The 20,762-nt window shown below is 38.1% G+C and overlaps 1 protein-coding gene across 1 annotated transcript in view; it reads left to right on the top strand.

The window, feature by feature from the left end:
- The window catches only part of kcnh2b (potassium voltage-gated channel, subfamily H (eag-related), member 2b), a 386,002-nt gene that overhangs the window by 34,609 nt on the left and 330,631 nt on the right, over positions 1-20,762 (top strand). Inside the window, exon 2 of the mRNA XM_059326769.1 lies at positions 4,721-4,951. Coding sequence (XP_059182752.1) covers positions 4,721-4,951 — 231 coding nt within the window. The remainder of the gene's footprint in view (positions 1-4,720; positions 4,952-20,762) is intronic.

The raw sequence follows: 20,762 nt of genomic DNA on the forward strand, positions 1-20,762 counted from the left end.
GCATTCTGCTCGGGCCAGTTCATCGCTGCTTGCAGCTTTAATTTATCTTCTTTTAAGAGTTAATTTCTCATTTGAAGCGTACAACATGCTTTGAAGCGGCAAAACATTTTTTTTTCTTTATTCTTCTTAATTTTCTGCCTGCTACTTAAAAAGGGCAATGTGCTTGATGCACAGGAGCGCACGGTAAAAACAAAAGGTCAGGAGAATGACTGAAGTTAAACGATGTCTTTTTTATGATAAACAATAAAGAGATTAATCATGAAAACAACAATGTCAAAGCTATGTTGTGCCTGGCTGCGGCCAATGGCAGTTTTTGCCACTGATTGCGACATCCCCCAGCCCATTTGAAACCTCCTCACCACAACATGTTTGATTTGTGCTTGATTATGTGTTCAACTAGGGGTTAGTTGAACACATCATCAAGCAGAAATCAAAAATCATTAAAGAAACTTAAATGCAGCTCCTACATGCTTATTTCTAGATTTAATAATCTTAATTTAAGAAATCTTGTCAAGTGAAATTATCTGTCCATGCAGAACCTGGTCTCACAGGAATCCGTGAAATAGCCACGGATTCGCTTAACTCAAAATCCGTGGAATAGCCACGGAATCACTCAAATTTCCATGAAACTGACACGGATTTCGCTACAGTGCAAGTTAATGACAGTCATATCCCGTGGCTATTCCATGGATATTGTTTCCTATTGGTTTGTTCCAAGTCACGTGACTTTCAAGGTCCCGGCGGTCAGAACAAAAAACATGGCGGACAGTTCTCTCATTTTTAGTGAAAAAAATCAATATTTTGACTTAGTTTCTGCATAAAAATGGATTTTGATCACATTTCTAGTGAGAAATATATGTTTTATTTTCTAAATATTCACTCAGTGAATGTACATAATCACTTTGTATGTTGGAATAGCCACGGGATATGACTGTCATTAACTTGCATTGTAGCGAAATCCGTGTCAGTTTCACAGAAATTTGAGTGATTCCGTGGCTATTCCACGGATTTTGAGTTAAGCAAATCCATGGCTATTTCACGGATTCCTGTGAGACCATGTTGCCATGCAGCAAGATCATTTCCCTCAGATTTAGTGTTTTTATCTTGTTTTTAGACACACCTTTTTTGCAGTGCATCTCCTGTTATTCTGTCTTTCTTCCTTTCCGAAGTATTCCCATCAATCCAACCATCCCATTTCCATTTGTTTATTTATCCTCACCCAGCCCTCCCGCTGTCTCCTGCCTCCCCCACCTTTTTCTATCACCAGCCTTTCCTCCTACCCTTAAACCATCCATATGACTATTTATGAGTGCAGTATTCCTCACAGTGGGGCCCAGCACTAAGGGAAGTAACAGGGAACATTGGGGCTCTTCAGAAACTTTAAGCTCTTTAGTGGAGGCCATCTATCAGCCTGACAGACTATCAGCCTGATGCAGCACAGACACAATCTCACGTTCACAGAGGCCTCATGCACATGAACACGCTTATGTTGTTTGTATGTGTTCTCCACAAGAAACACAAAGGATTCAGCTCACATACTGGAGACATGTAGTTTATTCACAATGTACTGAAAGTAAAGAGTTAGTGTGCTGGATGAGTATGTGTGTGTGTGTGTGTTCAGGCACAACAGCAGCTCTCTGAGTGCATTGAGATCAACCATTGACATTGAGCAGAGGCCATGGAGCTAAATGGCTCCTTCTACAGTAAGTGGTTTGGAGAGAGACACATATCACAACTTTGTGGGAGACCGAGCCACCAATGTTGCAGCTGCGATTAACACCTGACCACAATTTTAAAAACATATAAACACACTTTAAGATTGGCATGCAAGTGAATTGCAGAAGAATAGACTTATATATTTCTAGCCATCGTATCATAGCCTAGATTTTCAAAAGCACGAGCTTAGCCTTTATGCCCTCAAATTTACTACCCCTTCGTGACCCCTCAGGGCCAAAAAAAGCCACACATACTAAAACTGCTATACAATCACCATACATCAATATTTTTTTCTGATTTTTTTTCATAAATCTCTTAAACAACTTCAGACTTGTTCAAAACTACCAAACATTCAATCTTTTCAGATTTTTAACCCTTTATACACCAGTTTATATATCTGAAGTTTTCTATAATTTCTTTCAAAAAAAAAAAAAAAAAGAAGTATTTTCCATAAATTAAATAGTAGGGAGCTGGGGTTTTGGTGGTGATTAGAATCTTGGATATGTAAAAGATTAGCAAACACATTTTTTTGATTGCATTAGTATTTTTTATGTAGTAATAGATACTCCCTCTGGTGACCCTCCTGGCATTTTTTTTCGCCATGATGGTCACCAGAGGGAGTATCTGGCATTACATAAAAAATATTAATGCAATCAAAATTTTGTTGCTAATCTTTGACATATCCAAGACTCTAATCACCACCAAAACCCCAGCTCCCTACTATTTATTTAATAGAAAAACTCATCTTTTGTGGGGGGTTTTTGAAGAAATTTTGGAAAAAATCAAATATATAAACTGGCATATAAATTGTTAAAATTCTGAAAATGATTGAATGTTTGGTAGTTTTGAACAAGTCTGAAGTTGTTTAAGAGATCTATGAAAAAAAAAATCTGAAAACAATATTGATGTATGGTGATTTAATAGCAGTTGTTGTGTTCGTGGCCTTTTTTGGCCACGAAGGTCATGAGAGGGTAGTAAATGCACCAATGGAGTATAAAAGACGTGAGGGTTGATGACAATGGATTTCAAAAATTATACTAAAAAGAAAAGTATTGTAAAATTCATGCCTCAAGCTGTAACACAGCCAAAATGGTCAACAAATGGAAAAAAAAGTGGCCTTAAATGCCCGAGGAGGGCACAAGGGTTAAAATCATTCCTTATGTGTACAATACGTACAAACTCAAACTTTTTTATTTTGTTTATGTCCCATAAACTACTACTGACTTGTATCTGTGCTAAATTTGTCACTAGAGAGGGGTTTTCACATTTGTCTACTGAAGGGGCAAATTTTATTAGATACGTCACAATTTCCAAAGCCGTAAAAGAAGCCTTAAACCTCCAGCACAGTGTGTCAGAGAGCAAACACACCATGGACGGTATAAAAAATGGACGTAGTGTCCTTGACATCACACAGAGGTTTCCGAAATAATCCAAATGAAGCTCACAGTGGGCGGCTCCTGTGGCCCCAGCTGTCGCTGTCTTGGCTCTCTTCCTGTCCTGTTCACATCTGTCATATTGTTTGTGTGTTTTATACATTTTGGACGGGTTGATGGCAAATTTCGTTGTACTAGAACTTGTCACTCTGTGCAATGAATATAAAAGCTTCTGAGTCTGAATCTGAACCAGCAATGCTTCAAAAATATGATGATCTTATAGAATGTGATGCATTGCACAGTGTATTTAGGAGTTATAATGAGCAAAACCTTCAACAGCAGCGATATGCAACATCGATCTTAATGCAGCAGCAATAAAAATGGAAAAAACACTTAAAAGTAAAACACTGACGTGGAACATTTTACTGCACAATCCTTCAAGTACATTTCGCTGATAATACCTACATACTCACTTAGGTAAGGGTTTTAATGCAGGACTTGTTGTGGGATATTTCCACAATGTGATATTCATACTTTTACTTCAGAAGAGGATCTGAATACTTCTTCCACCGCTGCTCTTTACAACTAATAACTGTGTTTCTACTAACTGTAATTAATAATGATTAAGCCATGCAGATAGTCGACCCTGGAGCTGGTGAGGCTAATTGGGATGCGTAAATTATTAATATTATTGATTACACCTGAGAAAGGTGTATTCTTTCAGTGTCAGGGTTTTTTTCTACATAAATCATGGTTTTGTTCTCATCATTCTTTAATTAATAATGCTGCATGTGTTTTGCACTGACTACGTTTTTTTGGCTCTATGTTGATTGCAGTTCAAATATAAGTTTTCCATTCTTCAAAAGTTAAATAGGCTTGCCTCTAGCACCGTGGAAATGAATAGGTTTCTCCTCAAGTTGTAATTTATGGTGTTTAAACATGATGTTTGAGATTCTGTTAATTAATATAATGTATTTTATTTTGTGTTAAATCTTTAGTGAAACAATAAAGCCTGTAATTCAACAGTCATATTGAAACTTATTTAGCTGTTTTGCATGGTCACAGTTGGGGACAGAAGAAAATATACATATATGTATATCATTAAATAGAATAGAATAGAATAGAAAAGAATGCCTTTATTTGTCACTGTACGCATGTACAATGAGATTAAAAGCTGACTCCAAAAGCAGTGCAACAATAAATAAAAAATATATAAAATATAAAAATATACAATATGAACATAGGCAAGTAAATGTAAAGGAAAATATATACGATATAATGTAAACATAGGAAAGAAAGGGAGGTAAGGTGCACAGTCTTCAATTTGACAAAAGCAGATATGATGCTATACAGTGTTCATAAATATATTGCATGTTGAAGGACAAATATTGCACATTGCCAGGTATTGTATGTTAAAAAAGAAATACTGCACAGTAAGACAGTCTGTATTAAAATCAGTGCATATCAGAGTTTGCATCTGTTCACATTTGGATGTAATGAGGGAACAGAATTTGACTAAATGTCGTTGGCTGCAAATGACGGTAAAATGGTCCTGAATGGTCCTGAAAAACTGATTCTATGTTTGTGTTGCTGTCTCAGTGAAAAGTAAACTTTTCCCGTTCTGTCCACAGGTCGCAAGTTCATCATCGCCAATGCACGAGTGGAGAACTGCGCCATCATCTTCTGCAACGATGGCTTCTGCCACATGTGTGGTTTCTCCCGTGCTGAAATCATGCAGCAGCCGTGCACGTGTAACTTCCTGTACGGACCTGACACCAAGCGGCTGGCCATCGCCCAAATGGCTCAAGCCCTGCTGGGATCAGAGGAGAGGAAAGTGGAGATCAACCTCTACCGCAAAGATGGTAGGACTAAACCCCGAGTGTGGAAGAGTATGTAGGAGAGGGTGTGGTTTTTTGCCTTTTGACTTGAATATGGAGATGGTCCTCTGGAGTGAAAGGATTGCAAAGTATCTGTACATATTCGTGAAGGAAAGTGTGTCTGTTTGTCTTTGGAGACGGAAGTCTTTAAGAGAGATAAAAAGTCAGAAAATGTACTTTTGGTTGGCTTTAGAATCGGTCTGTGGTGTGTACAGAACATTTGGCAACCATCAGCTCATGCTTATGTCTGAGCTGTTATGTGTGAGTGACCTAACTACTGTTTACTAATAAGTACATACTGTATTTTGTGTGTCTTGCAACTTTTAGTGCCAGATTTCGTGTTATGACGAGCATGGAAGTGCAGAAAATGCCGTGTGTTACATTTGGTAGATTTCCAGATTGTATTTGAAGAGGCTTGTGCTATAACTGTGGAGAGATTACAGCTGAGTACCTTGAAAAGCAATTTGTACTTTTATAAATTTGCATTTTTTTATTTTTATGCAATAGTAGTGATTTCAATAGACCTGACCTGAGTTCATCCTAATAGTAGGAAAGTGTAGAGGAAAGCAAATTGGGGAAACCCTTCAAGAATTCTTTCAAATCCAGCATCTCTACACATGCCAACTGGACCAGGACCAGGTTCCAGGATTGGTCATCACAATGATAGACAGCTTCTATGGTGATAAAGAGCTGCTATGTTAATAAAGTCAGCAACTCCCTGGGCTTTTGCCAACGCATCTGCTGGACATTTTCCACCTTTAGACAGACACCAGAGCAGCAGGAGGAGGGAAGAGAGAGGACAGAGGACAGGGAGGAAGAAATAAAGGGCTTGGAACAATCTGAGGGGAAATAGAGGGCAGGCAGACAGCACAGCTCTGGAAAGTGAGGAGGAGAGGTGGGACAATGAGAGAGAGAACGAAAGAGTGACTGTCAGAGAGTGTGTTTCTCACGTCATCTGAAAGCGGTGTTGGCGGTGAGAGAAAGCAAGTAAAAGAGAGAGGGAGAAACAGAGAGATGACGCCGGCTGTCTCCTCTCTAGTGATACTTCTGAGCAGTGCTTTGCCAATTCAACCCTCCCCTCTGCACATTTTACTTTCCACTGTTTATACTGGAGATGTGGACACACACACACACACACACACACACACACACACACCAGTGATCCATTACACAAGAGTACCTTGTAAAAAGCTACAACCCTGTATATAGAATTACAGAGGTGTTGTCATTTCTGTCCTACTGGCTATGTTAACGAGACGCCACCATGCTAACAACACATAGTTAAAGGCTTTGGTAGTGACAACATCTAATGCCTACAACGGTCTGTCTCAGTGTGGACTGGTAGCTGTAAAGCTGCAGTTGGCATATGCAGTGCAGTACCCTCCTGTTTTACCCAAAAGAGAAAGAATCACATGGAGTAGAATTACATTTTGTACTAAGTGCGGGGCGATTCATTTAATTTTGGGATAACCATTTGACTTTCAATGATTCTAAAAACGAGATAAAGTCATTATTGTGTCGCTTTGTGCTTTTTGTTTTGTCTTTTGTTTTAAATCCGGTGCAACCCCTGTCTTTTAGGCCCTTTCACCCCTCTCGTTAGCTCAATGGCACTATTAGGAATGCCACTCTGTTTCCATGTTTTCATAAAAATCATGATGTTGATGACTTGTGTTCTGCAGCTGCAGTTCATCCATTTTTTTCCACAAAAAACTGTACATTGGCTTGCTTTTGTGTAGCCCTCATCTCTTACCAGTCTTTGTTAACCTGCCTGATCCCACAAAATGACGTGAATTGTTGTGAATCATTGTTTAGGTAACCTACGTCATTCAGATAACCTACGTTGTTTAGGTAACCTATGTTGTTTAAGTAACCTACGTTATTTAGGTAACCTGTTTTGTTTAGGTAACCTACGTTTTTTAGGTAACCTACATTGTTTGGGTAACCTACATTGTTTGGGTAACCTACGTTGCTTAGGTAACCTACGTTGTTTAGGTAACCTACGTTGTTTGGGTAACCTAAGTTATTTAGGTAACCTATATTGATTAGGTAACCTACGTTGTTTAGGTAACCTACGTTGTTTGGGTAACCTAAGTTATTTAGGTAACCTATGCTGTTTAGGTAACCTGTTTTGTTTAGGTAACCTACGTTATTTAGGTAACCTACATTGTTTAGGTAACCTACGTTGTTTGGGTAACCTACGTTATTTAGGTAACCTACGTTGTTTAGGTAACCTAAGTTATTTAGGTAACGTATGTTGTTTGGGTAACCTATGTTGTTTGGGTAACCTAAGTTATTTAGGTAACGTATGTTGTTTAGGTAACCTAGGTTGTTTAGGTAACCTACATTATTTAGGTAACGTATGTTGTTTGGGTAACCTATGTTGTTTGGGTAACCTAAGTTATTTAGGTAACGTATGTTGTTTAGGTAACCTACATTGTTTAGGTAACCTACGTTGTTTGGGTAACCTACGTTATTTAGGTAACCTACGTTGTTTAGGTAACCTAAGTTATTTAGGTAACATATGTTGTTTAGGTAACCTAGGTTGTTTAGGTAACCTACATTATTTAGGTAACGTATGTTGTTTAGGTAACCTACGTTGTTTAGGTAACTTGGGTTGTTTGGGTAACCTAAGTTATTTAGGTAACGTATGTTGTTTGGGTAACCTATGTTGTTTGGGTAACCTAAGTTATTTAGGTAACGTATGTTGTTTGGGTAACCTAAGTTATTTAGGTAACGTATGTTGTTTAGGTAACCTACATTGTTTAGGTAACCTACGTTGTTTGGGTAACCTACGTTATTTAGGTAACCTACGTTGTTTAGGTAACCTACGTTGTTTAGGTAACCTAGGTTGTTTAGGTAACCTACATTATTTAGGTAACCTAGGTTGTTTAGGTAACCTACGTTGTTTAGGTAACCTACATTATTTAGGTAACCTTTGTTGTTTAGGTAACCTACATTATTTAGGTAACCTTTGTTGTTTAGGTAACCTACATTATTGCTAACTTATGTAGCTTCCATGGCTCACGGTTTGTGAATCATGTCTTTTTACGTAAGAAAAACCTGACTTCAATTTCGGCATTTCCGATATATTTGTTTACTTTTTCAACTGTCTTTTATAACGCCTAACCCGCAAGTTTTTTCCACCTTTTTTTTGCCTTCAGTGCTTTTATACTCTACATTCATAGAAACTGCAGCCTTTTTTACAACCGCAAACTGTACAAGCATGTATAATGATGTGTGTGCTACTTTTAGAACGCTCTATTGTTTCTTGCTGTTGGCGCGTCATTTTCACACATTACATGCCATCAGCACGTAATTGGGTGTTAAGAGGTCGTGGTCATTTCACGTAAGTTTGTGAAATCAGGTTGTTGTTAACAGTCTGCAGCACTTCCACTCAGTGGAGCTGTGTTGGTAGCCCATGTTGTAGTGGTCTCCATTTTGAATCTCTCGATCTTAGACAATGAGTACTTGGGATTTTATTACAGTGGGGTAACTAGAACTACATATGTGGTGATGTCACTAGATTTATTTGAATATATTTACATCAATATTAAGTAATATCATCTCCGACACACACCGTGGTGTGCTGAGAGAGCTTGAGATGTGACAGCAGAGAGCGGAGACCAAGTAATATGCCTTTACTTCTATGAAAAATGTACATTAAACATGTTATGCACATTAAATAGACCACTTTGTCTGGCCATAAGCAGATTACAGTTTAAAAACATAGTTGTAGATCAGCTATATAACTTTTTTATCTGGTCAACCCTTGTGTTGTGATCTCCTCTCTCTCTCTGACTCTCAATCTTTCCCACATTTTTTCTATTTCTTTTCCCACTGTTAAGATAGTAAAAGAAAAGTATACAATTTCTATGAAAGTGTTTTTTAAAAAGTTCTATAAATGCATGTTGTTTCAAAAGTCAATGAGTAATCGTGTTAAATAATCGCATTCTATTTGCAGTATGTGCATAGCATTGATGCGGGACATAGGGTGCTGAGTGGGCTGCAGCACCTCCTAAAGAGTATCGATAAAAGTTTAAACTCAGTGTTGACACAGTGTCTTACTCAGATATAGTATCAGTGGTTGGAAAGACATTGTTGTCCTATGTATTAATCCATTAATAGACGAAGCAGAAGAAGCAGAGAGAGAGGGAGCATAGTGAGTATAGGCAGAAGTGTAGACGTTACGTAAAAACTTTGATTATGAAGCGGATTGTTACGGTACAGTTCTTTAGTATATCAGCGCAGTGTGTAAACTACATTGCAGACTAGATTTCTCAACTGACAATAATATAGTGACTCTTATGACTGGGTCCAGTGAAGGTTGAACACACATTGGCATTGGCCCCTCTGTCTGGGTTGTTATTAACCATGGTAATCTTGTCATAGATTGCATCTCTCTCATCTCGCATCCAGTAGGGAACACCATGCCTTTTCTAAATTACATTCACATTTTGGCTTATTCCACAATATTCTGTAATTCAGAGTTGATTCTGTTATTCTGTCTGTGTTTTTTGCATCGAGGAAATCATAGTTGGACCCTAAAAATATCCAATTTGACTCTCCTATTCCACTGAACAAAGCCTCAAGGCCAGATGAGACGGGCAGAGAGCCACCCAAATTGCAAACAACACACCAAGGTTACAATAGTTTTGGATTTTTCATTAGTTTTATTTTTGATTTAGTAGTGAATTTTTCTTTACAAATTCAGTTAGTTTTAAAGATTTTTAGAGTGAGTTTGCTAGTTTTAGTTTATCTTTTTTATTTTTAGCCCATCCAGATTTGAACTGGATGGCTCTGAACAGTCACGAATCACATGAAATGAGATTTTTGCAGACCGGATCGAAACCACCTTCGGGAGGTAGTTTCAGATCGCATTTGGACAGCGTCTCAGTCTGAACCGCTCCAAACACTCGGTTTTGACTGCCTGTGACGTCACTCTACGCGGCACGCGTAGCGCGCGGGCAGCACAGAGACGAGGTCTCCTCCGGCAGCCGCGCCCGACTCATGCGGCCTGACGGGGGCGCCCATCCGCCCGGTTTCTCCCCTGGTGCGTCTGAGATGTTCTGTACCTCTACTGGACAGTGATTAGGCCAATATACTGAGGTGACCTGCCTCCATCATGTTTGTTGTTCTTCTTCTTGTCGCCGTCGCAATTATATGACATCTGACGCCGTTACTACGTCAGACGCTCTGACGCCGTTACTAACTAAGCAACCTGTCAGATCAGTCAATAATGTGGCCCAGTCTGAACAGAGCCATATCCCATATGGACACTTGCTAAAAACAGTGTGGACAGTCAGCCCTAAAAATCGTATTTGAGTAGGAATCTGATTTGAATCAGATTCGCCTGCAGTCTGAACGCAGCCTTAGTTCCTTCCTGCCCTTGTTTTGTTGGACAAGTATAGGTGAGGGGTCGTCAAGCGGATGTGGTAGTTTCGCGGGGTTTCTCTTGTGTTGTGACCCATGAAGTGGAATGCTGTATGCTGCCGTGCCGATGTCGGTTATTAAAGAAGATTCAGAATTAAGTGTGGAGTTGTCTTGTAGCCCGCTCATCACCCATCAGCCCGACAGACTGGAGAACGCTACCCCGACAAGAAATAAGGGTTACAGTCGCACACACTCAAGCACACAAAGACACAAACACACAGTCTTAGGTAACCCCAGCGGGCCACCTCCGAGCCATCAGAGAGCTGCTGATCGAACACCGCGGACACACCTCATCCATAATGCACACAGGGAGGAAACACTATGCCACCTCCTCTTGTCCCCTTTACCTCCTTCATCCCCTTCCTAACCCTCGTTCCGCTTGTGAAGAGGGAAAAGAAAGAATAGCCTCTCCTTTGATCAAGAAAAGCTACCTTTGCAATGAGTGTGCAGGAATAGAGGGAATATGTAGCCATGACCCACACATACACACACACACACACACACACACGCACACACAGGCTTCATCTGAGCCCATTTATCTAGTGCCAAGTTTAGGCATGAGCCTTCACGAAGATGGATCTCCCTTCTCGCTCTCACGCTCAATTGTCTGACTCCAATTGCTCACCAGCTTAATCAATCATGCTCTCCAGGTAAACTGCGATAGGAAACATACGCTGAGCATGGAGAGGTTTTGGTATAGACTTTGAACCTCCGTACTGGCTGAATGTCACAAGTATGGGGTTTTATGTTCACATGGAAACAAGAGCACAGGTGTCTTTGTTCTGTTGGAAAAAGAGAAAAAACGTGAATGTGAAAATTGAGAAGATAAACCAGGAATCTGTTGCAGACTAGGCCGGATTAACCATATGGGCAACTGGGCAATTGCCTCGGGGCCCACGCCCTCTAAAGGGCCCAGGGCAGTATGGGCACAAGCAAAATATCTGCTTATCTCTCGCTTATATGTTGCTGTCCACCTGGTCTCACAGGAATCCGTGAAACAGCCACGGATTCGCTTTACTCAAAATCCGTGGAATAGCCACGGAATAACTCAAATTTCCATGAAACTGACACGGATTTCGCTACAATGCAAGTTAATGACAGTCATATCCTGTGGCTATTGGTTTGTTCCAAGTCACGTGACTCTAAAGGTCCCGGCGGTCAGAACAAAAAACATGGCGGACAGTTCTCTCATTTTTTGTGAAAAAATCAATATTTTGACTTAGTTTCTGCATAAAAATGGATTTTGATCACATTTCTAGGAAGAAATATATTTTTTATTTTCTAAATATTCACTCAGTGAATGTACATAATCAATTTGTATGTTGGAATAGCCACGGGATATGACTGTCATTAACTTGCATTGTAGCGAAATCCGTGTCAGTTTCACGGAAATTTGAGTGATTCCGTGGCTATTCCACGGATTCCTGTGAGACCATGTTGACATCGGAGCCGTTGCTCAAAAATGAATTTTGAGGTGATTTCAGGGTGATTTATTTCGTTTAAAATGAGCTGAGGACCAAAATGCTACTTGATTCTAGATTCTTGATTTTTGTTTGTGTCTTGTCTTCCTCTGTGATGCCTCTATCAATTCAATATGCTTATGCTGGGAATATATGTTGTTAAATAAATATTGGATGCTTTGAAAGTGGTTGCTTACTTATTTTTTGGTGAAAATTGAGGCACTTCCTTCCCTAACTCCTTTTCTATCTTTTTGTATGGTGTCCTTGCTTTCCAAATAAAATGTATTATTATTATTATTATTATATTATTATTGACAATAGGACATCGTGGTGCATTTGTAGTTCTATGAGTACGAGCGTTTGCACATCTGTACATGAAAATGCACTTGGTGACAGTTAGTTATTGATGTATTGAGTATATTAACTGTATATTACTGTAATTTATTCTATATTTTGCCAGATTATGGTGATTCTGGAGTCATGATGATGGGGCCCTTGAATATTGTTGCCCAGGGTTACAGCAAAGTGTTAATGTGGCCCTGGTTACAAATATTCCCCTTTTTCTCTCTTCCACTCTCTCTCACACTTATTCTCTCTCTCACCTCGTGTCTTATCTCTCTCTCCTCAGCCTGTCTGATTGTGTCTCACCCTTCTCTCCTCTAGTTGCTCAGCCTCACTATCTCCAGCTTTCCCTCCCTCGTCGACGCTCAGCGCCTTAGACTTTCTCACGACCTTTTGTCTTTCTGTCTCGCTCTGCCCCATCACCAGGGAGGAGAGAACATTGTTCGCCATCAGCCTGTAAAGATGTCACAAGATCGGGTTCTAATAAAGGTTGTCTTGTCTGTATCAAGGGCCCGTGAAGACAGCCTTCATGAGCTAGATCAATTCACAGATGTCACTGTTGTCAGTGTTGAGCTGCTGGAGCGAGTCTTAATCCTCATTCAAGAGGTGGCTGTTTGACACTTCTCTTCTGTAACAGCAGAGTGAAGGCAGGTGACAGAAATCCTTTGAATACAGAAGGTTCCATGTATTTTATGTTCAGGGTAATGCAGTCCTGTCAAAATGTGCTCTTTTTAACCCACTTAGGCCTAAAATGCCTGGAAAAAAAGGCCTGGAAAACCTCTGGACGATTTTGAAAGAACCCCCTAAAACCTGAAGTTTTTCTGGAAATTCAACAGAAGATTTTTGAGCCTCTGTAGCAGATAGAAATGAAATTCAAAAAGCCTTCAATAAAGTTTTTTTAAAAATCAGCAAATGTTACATTTGACTGAATAAAAATCCTATTCATAATACTAATACATGCCCATTAGCAAGATGCAAACATGATATGACCATTGGAAGAAATAGACATAGTTCTCATTAGCCTTCTTTAATAATAATAATAAAAAAAGAATAATAATCATAATAATAATAATCATAATAATAATAAATAACAATACATTTTATCTATATTGCACTTTTCAGGGTACTCAACAATTTGTTTGTCTTGTAATACAAGACATAAACAGTCATGATTTCTTATATCATCATCACAAGCAATTAGTATTATTATTATTATTATCTCCAGATGGCCATAAGTCTGTCTGTTCTTCGGTGAAAATATGTCGTCTAAAAACATATTCCTCATCCATAAATCCCGGTCGATTGGTTCCGAGGGTTCAAAGTCCGGATCAGCAATAAAATCATCGGTGCTGTTTTCATCAAGATGGCTTCCGTCACTTACTGCTGAGCTCCTCCGCTATAGTCGTCTTCCACCATGATATGGAAAAGTCCCATGTTGCATTGCGACACTCCCACATGTATTCTGATGCATTTCATTGGCCAAGAGACTGAAAATAGGTGAAAAAAAACTACAAATACTATTTATGTATTGATGATGTAATTTTTCACTCAAAAATCATGATGATTTATTTGACCTTTGACCCCGAAAACATAGTTACTGCATTGCTGTAAAAGGTTCTAATAGCAGTGCACAAACAGAGTGCAGTAACTATAATGTTGTTGTCTTCTTTCAGCTTTTATATTTTGTTTTCAGTTTATAAATATTTTCAGATTGAATTTGTTATCATTTTATTTAACAACTCTATTCAAAGATTTGCATATTTTATACTTAATTGTATAAAGAAATGTTATTTAAAATGTTCTTGAAAATGAAAACTTTGCCACAAGATAAAACAGACATCAAGGAGTTTATTTTTTGTTATAACTCAATTTCGACTAAAACTGTAGTTGGTTTAGGTTTTGTATGGCAGTATAGATGGAGGCTTTAAGCTGAAATGCCACAATAAAGTAGTTCCATGGCCAGGACATAATGCATAATGCCATACACATCAGCAACAGTTCTGCCTTTTCAGTCCAGTGAGCCAGGTGCACTGTGAACACGTCTCATGCCCCGTTTTACTTGCCATCTGTTATAGAAGCTCTGAATGCCCAGAGCACAACCTCTTATCCAACATGCACTAGAAAACATTCTGTGTTGTTCTTTTGTGCAAAGATCCTTCTTAGTTTCCTCGATAACCTGTGAATTTCCCAAAGGATTGGTTCAAATTGATCAGGATTGGAATACACAAAGATATTTCATAAAAATAAGCCAAATCTATACTACATTTCCATGTTCAATCATATGATGTTATTGAATTTATATGCACTGTAAAGATACTGTGATCTTTACAGTAACGTATTGGCAATAATAAACAAATTATTTACTGTAGTTGTTTTTAACAGTACTGTTTTTTATACTGTAAAATAAAACAATAAAAAGTTATGTTAGTTTTATTTACAATACTTGTTTCTTTACTGTAAAAAAATAAAAATAAAAAACACAGATTTTTCAGTTGTGTTTACAGCACTGATTTGTTTACTGTAAGAATAAAAAAACAGATAAACATTGTGATTTTTAATGGTATTGTTTATGGCAATACGGCACAATAAGCAATGCTGTTTATTTATTTATAATTTCCTAATTATTTTTTATAGAAATAACTAGCAATTGCATGTAATTACTCTATACACTAAAGAAAAATTATATGAATAAATTTACTGTTTTACACTTGATTTCCATACTGTGTTTTGTATGAAAAACTTCACTTTAAGTTAATTATTTAAACATAATTTGTATAGGACTGATCTGATCAAAATGATGATAACAATGGGAAAAATACAGTAGTGTACTTTATTTTTCACAGTACTACACTGTCTACTGTGTTTTTCTACAGTAATGTTTTAAATACTGTGATTTTGTCACATGGCCCATTTTTTATTGTAAATTATTCAGCACTATACTGTAAAAATCAAACACAGGGATGAACTGTGAATAATACAGTAAATTAATGCAGATTTCACAGTGATTATTTACAGTGTGGCTTTAAAAATGTTCATACTTTTTTCTTCCACATTTTCTATCATGCTCTTTGATGACAAGTCAAACCTCGTGTACCTCTTTATTGTAGCTGTAATGAGAAATAATCTCTGCTCCAAGGTCAGGAGACAGCTGTGTCAACAATGTTTTTTATCTCAACTCTATAAAAATTAGTTGTAACCCTATTTTGGGAAGCTTTCAAGTTAGTGTGCATTTGCTCCTCACACATGAAAAGCTCCCGCTCCATTTTTCAACAGCTGTGCTGTATGAATGTCACAATACGTCTTGCATTGTTTTTAAACATTAAATCACAAATGCACAGTCGTTGCACATGAATATAAGTGTAGTATAGTGGTTTAGGATGGACATGCAGACCGCTTTAATCACTTTCAAGAGGTGTTTGTGCCATAAAATGTCATTTTATGGGCCTGAATTAAATTATACACCATCTGGTTCCAGGCGACCTGTTGCACAGGCAAAAACACATCTGACCAGCAGGTTTCTGCCAAAATAAATCCTAAAGCCAGGCTCACACTGCAGGAGTTTAAACAATTTTTACATCCTGCTCAAAAGGAGAAACATGCACACACTACAACATTACAAAGTATTTACCAGAAATGTTAGTTTAGGGTGCAGTTGATGACAAAATTAGATGCAGATATATTGAATTTCCGATAGTTAGTCAGTTTTTAATGCTGCGCGCCAACCTGACATTGCTTTCTGGTGCTGAGTTTCTGAGGGGTGAGCCATCTTACACCTTTACCGTCTTTGCTGAAAGTTGTGTGTGCTTGACAGTGGGTATACTCCTTTTCACAAAGCCAGCGCACAACCCAGAGAGAAGTGATGACAAGTGGCGAGGGAGGAGCAAATGTTTTATCTTTGAAATGGAGGGGAAAACATTACTCAGCAGGAGGAGACGTCACCTAAAAAGACAGATATTAAGACAGATAATTAGCTGTTCAACTTGCTAACATGGCCTATCTATCAATGGAGTTGTATTGGGATTTGCCATTAGAGATTTAAAAGCTGCTCTCATCTACAGCCAGTAATTCTCCGAACCCGCTCCTATTTACTATTTTTATTACTTTATATTCTATTTTTCTCTTTTGTATTAGTAGTGGCCAAATCAGCAGAAGTTTAATAAAAGACATATTTTTGGTATTAAGTCATATATATTGTCTTTGTTAGTTAGCACATGCTTAAAAGAACCTCAAACTAATTAGAAACTAAATAAGAGCCATTAGTTTGCAATAATTATCTGATTAGTTGACTAATCGTTTCAATAATTGATGATTAATCGACTTTCCAAAGTTGTTAGTTGCAGACCTACCGTACGTGCGATTTTAAATGTCAGTTTTAATATATGCCAACAGCAATATACTACCTAACGTTAGCTGGATTGTTTACCGTTGCTTGGTAACACCACCATCTGCTCTGGTTTCTCTGTCTCAATGACTACTGTTGTCCCGCCCGGGAAGTAGTGACGTAACATCTACATATCTCATAGATATCAACCATGTTAAACATATATGGCTCCAGTTAGTTTGGATGTTTAAGACTGGATCTTTAAACTCACTTTGGCAGATAATCTGGGCTGAACATCAGCATCAGAAACAGCAACAAAAAAGACCAGATTTCTCCTCCGATTGTGAGGATTGTGGTCTGAGCCTGGTTTTAAGGCAAAGTCTTTGAAAACACCACCCCGGTGTCGGATACAAGCATTATTTCTTCCGACCTGTGTGGCTGTGAACTGATAACCCCCCAGGCATTATGAAAAGACTGTCTCGAGTGTGTTGCGGGTCTTAAGGACTAGCAGGTGTCTATCAGAGAATGTGAGTGCCCTAACAGCATTGTGCTATGATATTGCAGTGAGCCCAGAGGAGCAGGCTGGCCTCTGTGACTGGGAGGGGGGACGGGGACTCTTGATTGCCTAGCAGCGGTAGCTAAGCAAAGCACTTAGAGACCTGCAGCCTCTCTCTGGAGAGGTTAGCACTCTACGCCGATGACTGCCATGCATGATCCCACCTCCAGCTATGCACACGCACACACAAACACAACTAATGCTGTCCGCTGTCGCCCACACAACAACAACTTACATTAGGTTTTTGAACTGAAGCGAGCAGCGTCCGTTTTCAAAACAGATGTAGAGCTTTTTGTTTTGTTTCAGTACAAATGAACAACATAATGACATGAACCTGAGAGAGAGAGAGAGAGAGGGAGAGAGAGGGGGAGAGAGAGAGAGGGAGAGAGAGAGAGGGGGAGAGAGGGGAAGAGGGAGATTGAGATTGTTTTTTCTTTGCTGGGACGGTTAGATTGAATGAATGATAGATTGATTGTAATTCAATGATTGTAAATATTGCTTTCTTTTATTGTTATTAGTTTTTCTTTTCTAAACTCCTTTAAAAATAATGATGGAAGCTGGATTCAGACCAAGTACATCACCATTATTAAAACGTGTATTACACTGTTACACTGTAAACCTGTTGTTTTTACTGTAAATAACTGGCTACTGTGGTTGCCAGAACTTTACCGTAATAAATACGGTGCAACTTTTTTTAATATTACGGTAAAAAGATATTGGCACTGTTGATTTCACATTTAACATTGCCATTTTATTCCATATTTTACTGTAAAAAATCAATCAAAAGAAACGCTGTTCTGCCATATAATTGACAAGAAAACACTTTGTAAATGCAGCATGAATTAAAAATTTTACCATTAAATATTGCAGTATATTTTTGTTAGAGACATGGTGTTTAGTATATTTAACAATGAGAAATAAAATGTTTTTTTTTTTTTTTTTTACAAAAAATAGATGCAAAATTACAGTGATGGTTTGTGTATATAAAACAGTATATTTTTTGCTACAAACATGGTGCCAGTGTTTTTTTTACAGTGGAGTAATGTTTTGGGGTTTTTTTAACTGTTAAAAAAATGCTGTTTTGGCTGATATATACATATATGGTGTTTCATTGTTACTGAAACTGAATTTACCCATTTATCATTTTACGGTCTTTAACTGTCATGGTTTAGCATGTTTTTCACCATAAAATCTGCAGACATTTTTTACAGTGTACAAGTTCACTGGGACTGGGGCGTATGTGTTAAACAACACTGAATTAGTTCACAAAACACCAAATTGATGAAGATCGTGATCAAAATACTCATCACTCCAATTCTACTCTCTCTTGGGTCTGTGTACTGAGCTCACAGTTTGTGTATGTGTGAATCTGTGTTAGTATGTGCATTTCCCTCCTTTTTTTCCCGATGACACCCAAATAATGAATCATGACACGTCGAAGTGCGATAGCGCTGCATTGTGTGCATGCCTCATTAGTCACCCAATGTGCTGTAGAAGGTTACACGCACACATACAAACATTGTCATGCACACAGTAGGGGGACAGTAGAACCATAGCACCATGTTAATCAATGTGGGCATTTCCAATAAAATATGCTTTAGGTAATGTGGAGTAATGGTTTGTGTGCGTCTTCATTGGAGTGCAATAATAGTTAATATCCATGCTGAGTACACAGCATTGACCCTATTCAGTTAAGGCTGAGGAACCAAATTTAATTCAATTTAAGCAGTCAATTTAATCTTGCCCTCGAAAGTGGCTTATTTAGATATACTGCTAATCTTGTTATGATGAGAATCAGCAGATACAAATCTCCCTTTCAATTTGGAGTTTCAGTCTATAAATCCGATGATGTTCTGGTCTCCAGTGTGGACCTTTTGATGAACCCAGGACCCAGGCCATACCTTAGACTAATCACAGCAGTCACTATGTGATAACAGTGTTTTTTATAATTTCCCGCAAGTCTGACTCAACTAGAATTGTGATATGTGAAGTTCAGCCAAGCTGACCTTATTTGGTGTTAAATGTCAAGCTCCTATACATGCTGAGTGAACCATAGTCTGTTTCACTGTGTGCTTGTTGCATATGGTGGCGGTTCTAGACCAGTTCTACTGTGGGGGCCAAGCAGGGGCCAGTGTTTAATCAGAGGGGCACATTAAAAAACGCCAAAGATGATATTCAAGCATTCAAACCCTTTATTTTAGGTTATTTAAAAATCTAATTTAAATATATTTGGAAGATACAAATACATTGATTGAAACAATGAGACTTACCAACAATAACAACTATTTTTGCACGAGAATGACATTTCTCATTTTTGTGCACAATTCCTTTTTTTATTTTGAAAGTTCAGTACAGTGAGAATGATCTTTTTTTATATATATACACAAGCTTTTATTGCACAGTTAAACTATTATACAATGTACAGATTATGGGTTCCTTTTGTGTACAATGAGATATTGTTTGAACAAAAAATAGGTAAGAATTGTTCCGTCATCCATCGTTATAAATTAATCATTTTATTATTAATTTGACACAGGGGCCACAGCAGGGGCCAAGGGCTTCTTCACAGGGGCAGTGGCCCCTCTAGGCCCCTGTGTAGAACCGCCACTGTGCCTTACACATCGTATTCTGTGTTTTTTGCACATGTGGCCCCCACTTGCATAAATGATGTGGAAATGAGTTGAACTCCCAGTTTAATCATTGATTTCCCCTTATTTGGTCCCTAGAATGGGTTTACTTTGCATTTCAGTCAAATATGATGCTTGCAGGTGAAGAGGAACACTGATGCACTTCATACTGCAAGATGCTATTTGCTCTTTTATTTTATATTTCGCACATGCATTCTTTATAGCCACATAAACATGCAGACTGTATGAATAATGCATTCCCTAGACTCATACCCTAACCTTAATCATCATAACTAAATGCCTAACCCTAACCCTAACCTAATCATAATATTAAAACCAAGGCTCAACCCTCACATAGGCCTTTAAAGAAGTAACGACCAGCCAAAATGTCAAATGTGTGTGATTGACAGTGGGTATACTCCTTTTCACAAAGCCAGCGCACAATCCAGAGAGAAGTGATGACGAGCGGTGAGGGAGGAGTAAAAGCTTTGAAATGGAGGGGAAACATTTCTCAGCAGGAGGAGACGTCACGTAAAAAGACTTGTGGATGATGCAGATACCGTCAGATAATTAACTCCTCAGCTTGCTAACATTACCTATCTATCAACGGAGTTGTATTGGGATTTTCCATTAGAGATTTAAAAGCTGCTCTCATCTAAAGCGCATTACTTTTCCAAACCTGCTCCTATTTACTATTATTATTACTTTATATTCTATTATTCTTTTTTGTATTAGTAGTGGCTAAATCAGCAGAAGTTTAATAAAAGACATATTTTTGGAATTAAGTCATATATATTGTCTTTATTGTTAGTTAGCACATGCTTAAAAGAACCTCAAACTACATTTTTTAAAGCTTGATAGCTAAATATGAGCCATTACTGTGCAATAATTATCTGATTAGTTGACTAATAATCTCAATCATTTCAATAATCGATGACTTATCAACTTTTTAAAAGTTGTTTTTGCAGCCCTACTGTACGTGCAATTTTAAATGTCAGTTTTAATATATGCCAACAGCAATATGCTACCTAACGTTAGCTGGATTGTTTACCGTTGCTTG

The sequence above is a fragment of the Centropristis striata genome, chromosome 23, assembly GCF_030273125.1.
Source record: "Centropristis striata isolate RG_2023a ecotype Rhode Island chromosome 23, C.striata_1.0, whole genome shotgun sequence".
In the NCBI taxonomy this organism is placed as follows: Eukaryota; Metazoa; Chordata; class Actinopteri; order Perciformes; family Serranidae; genus Centropristis; species Centropristis striata.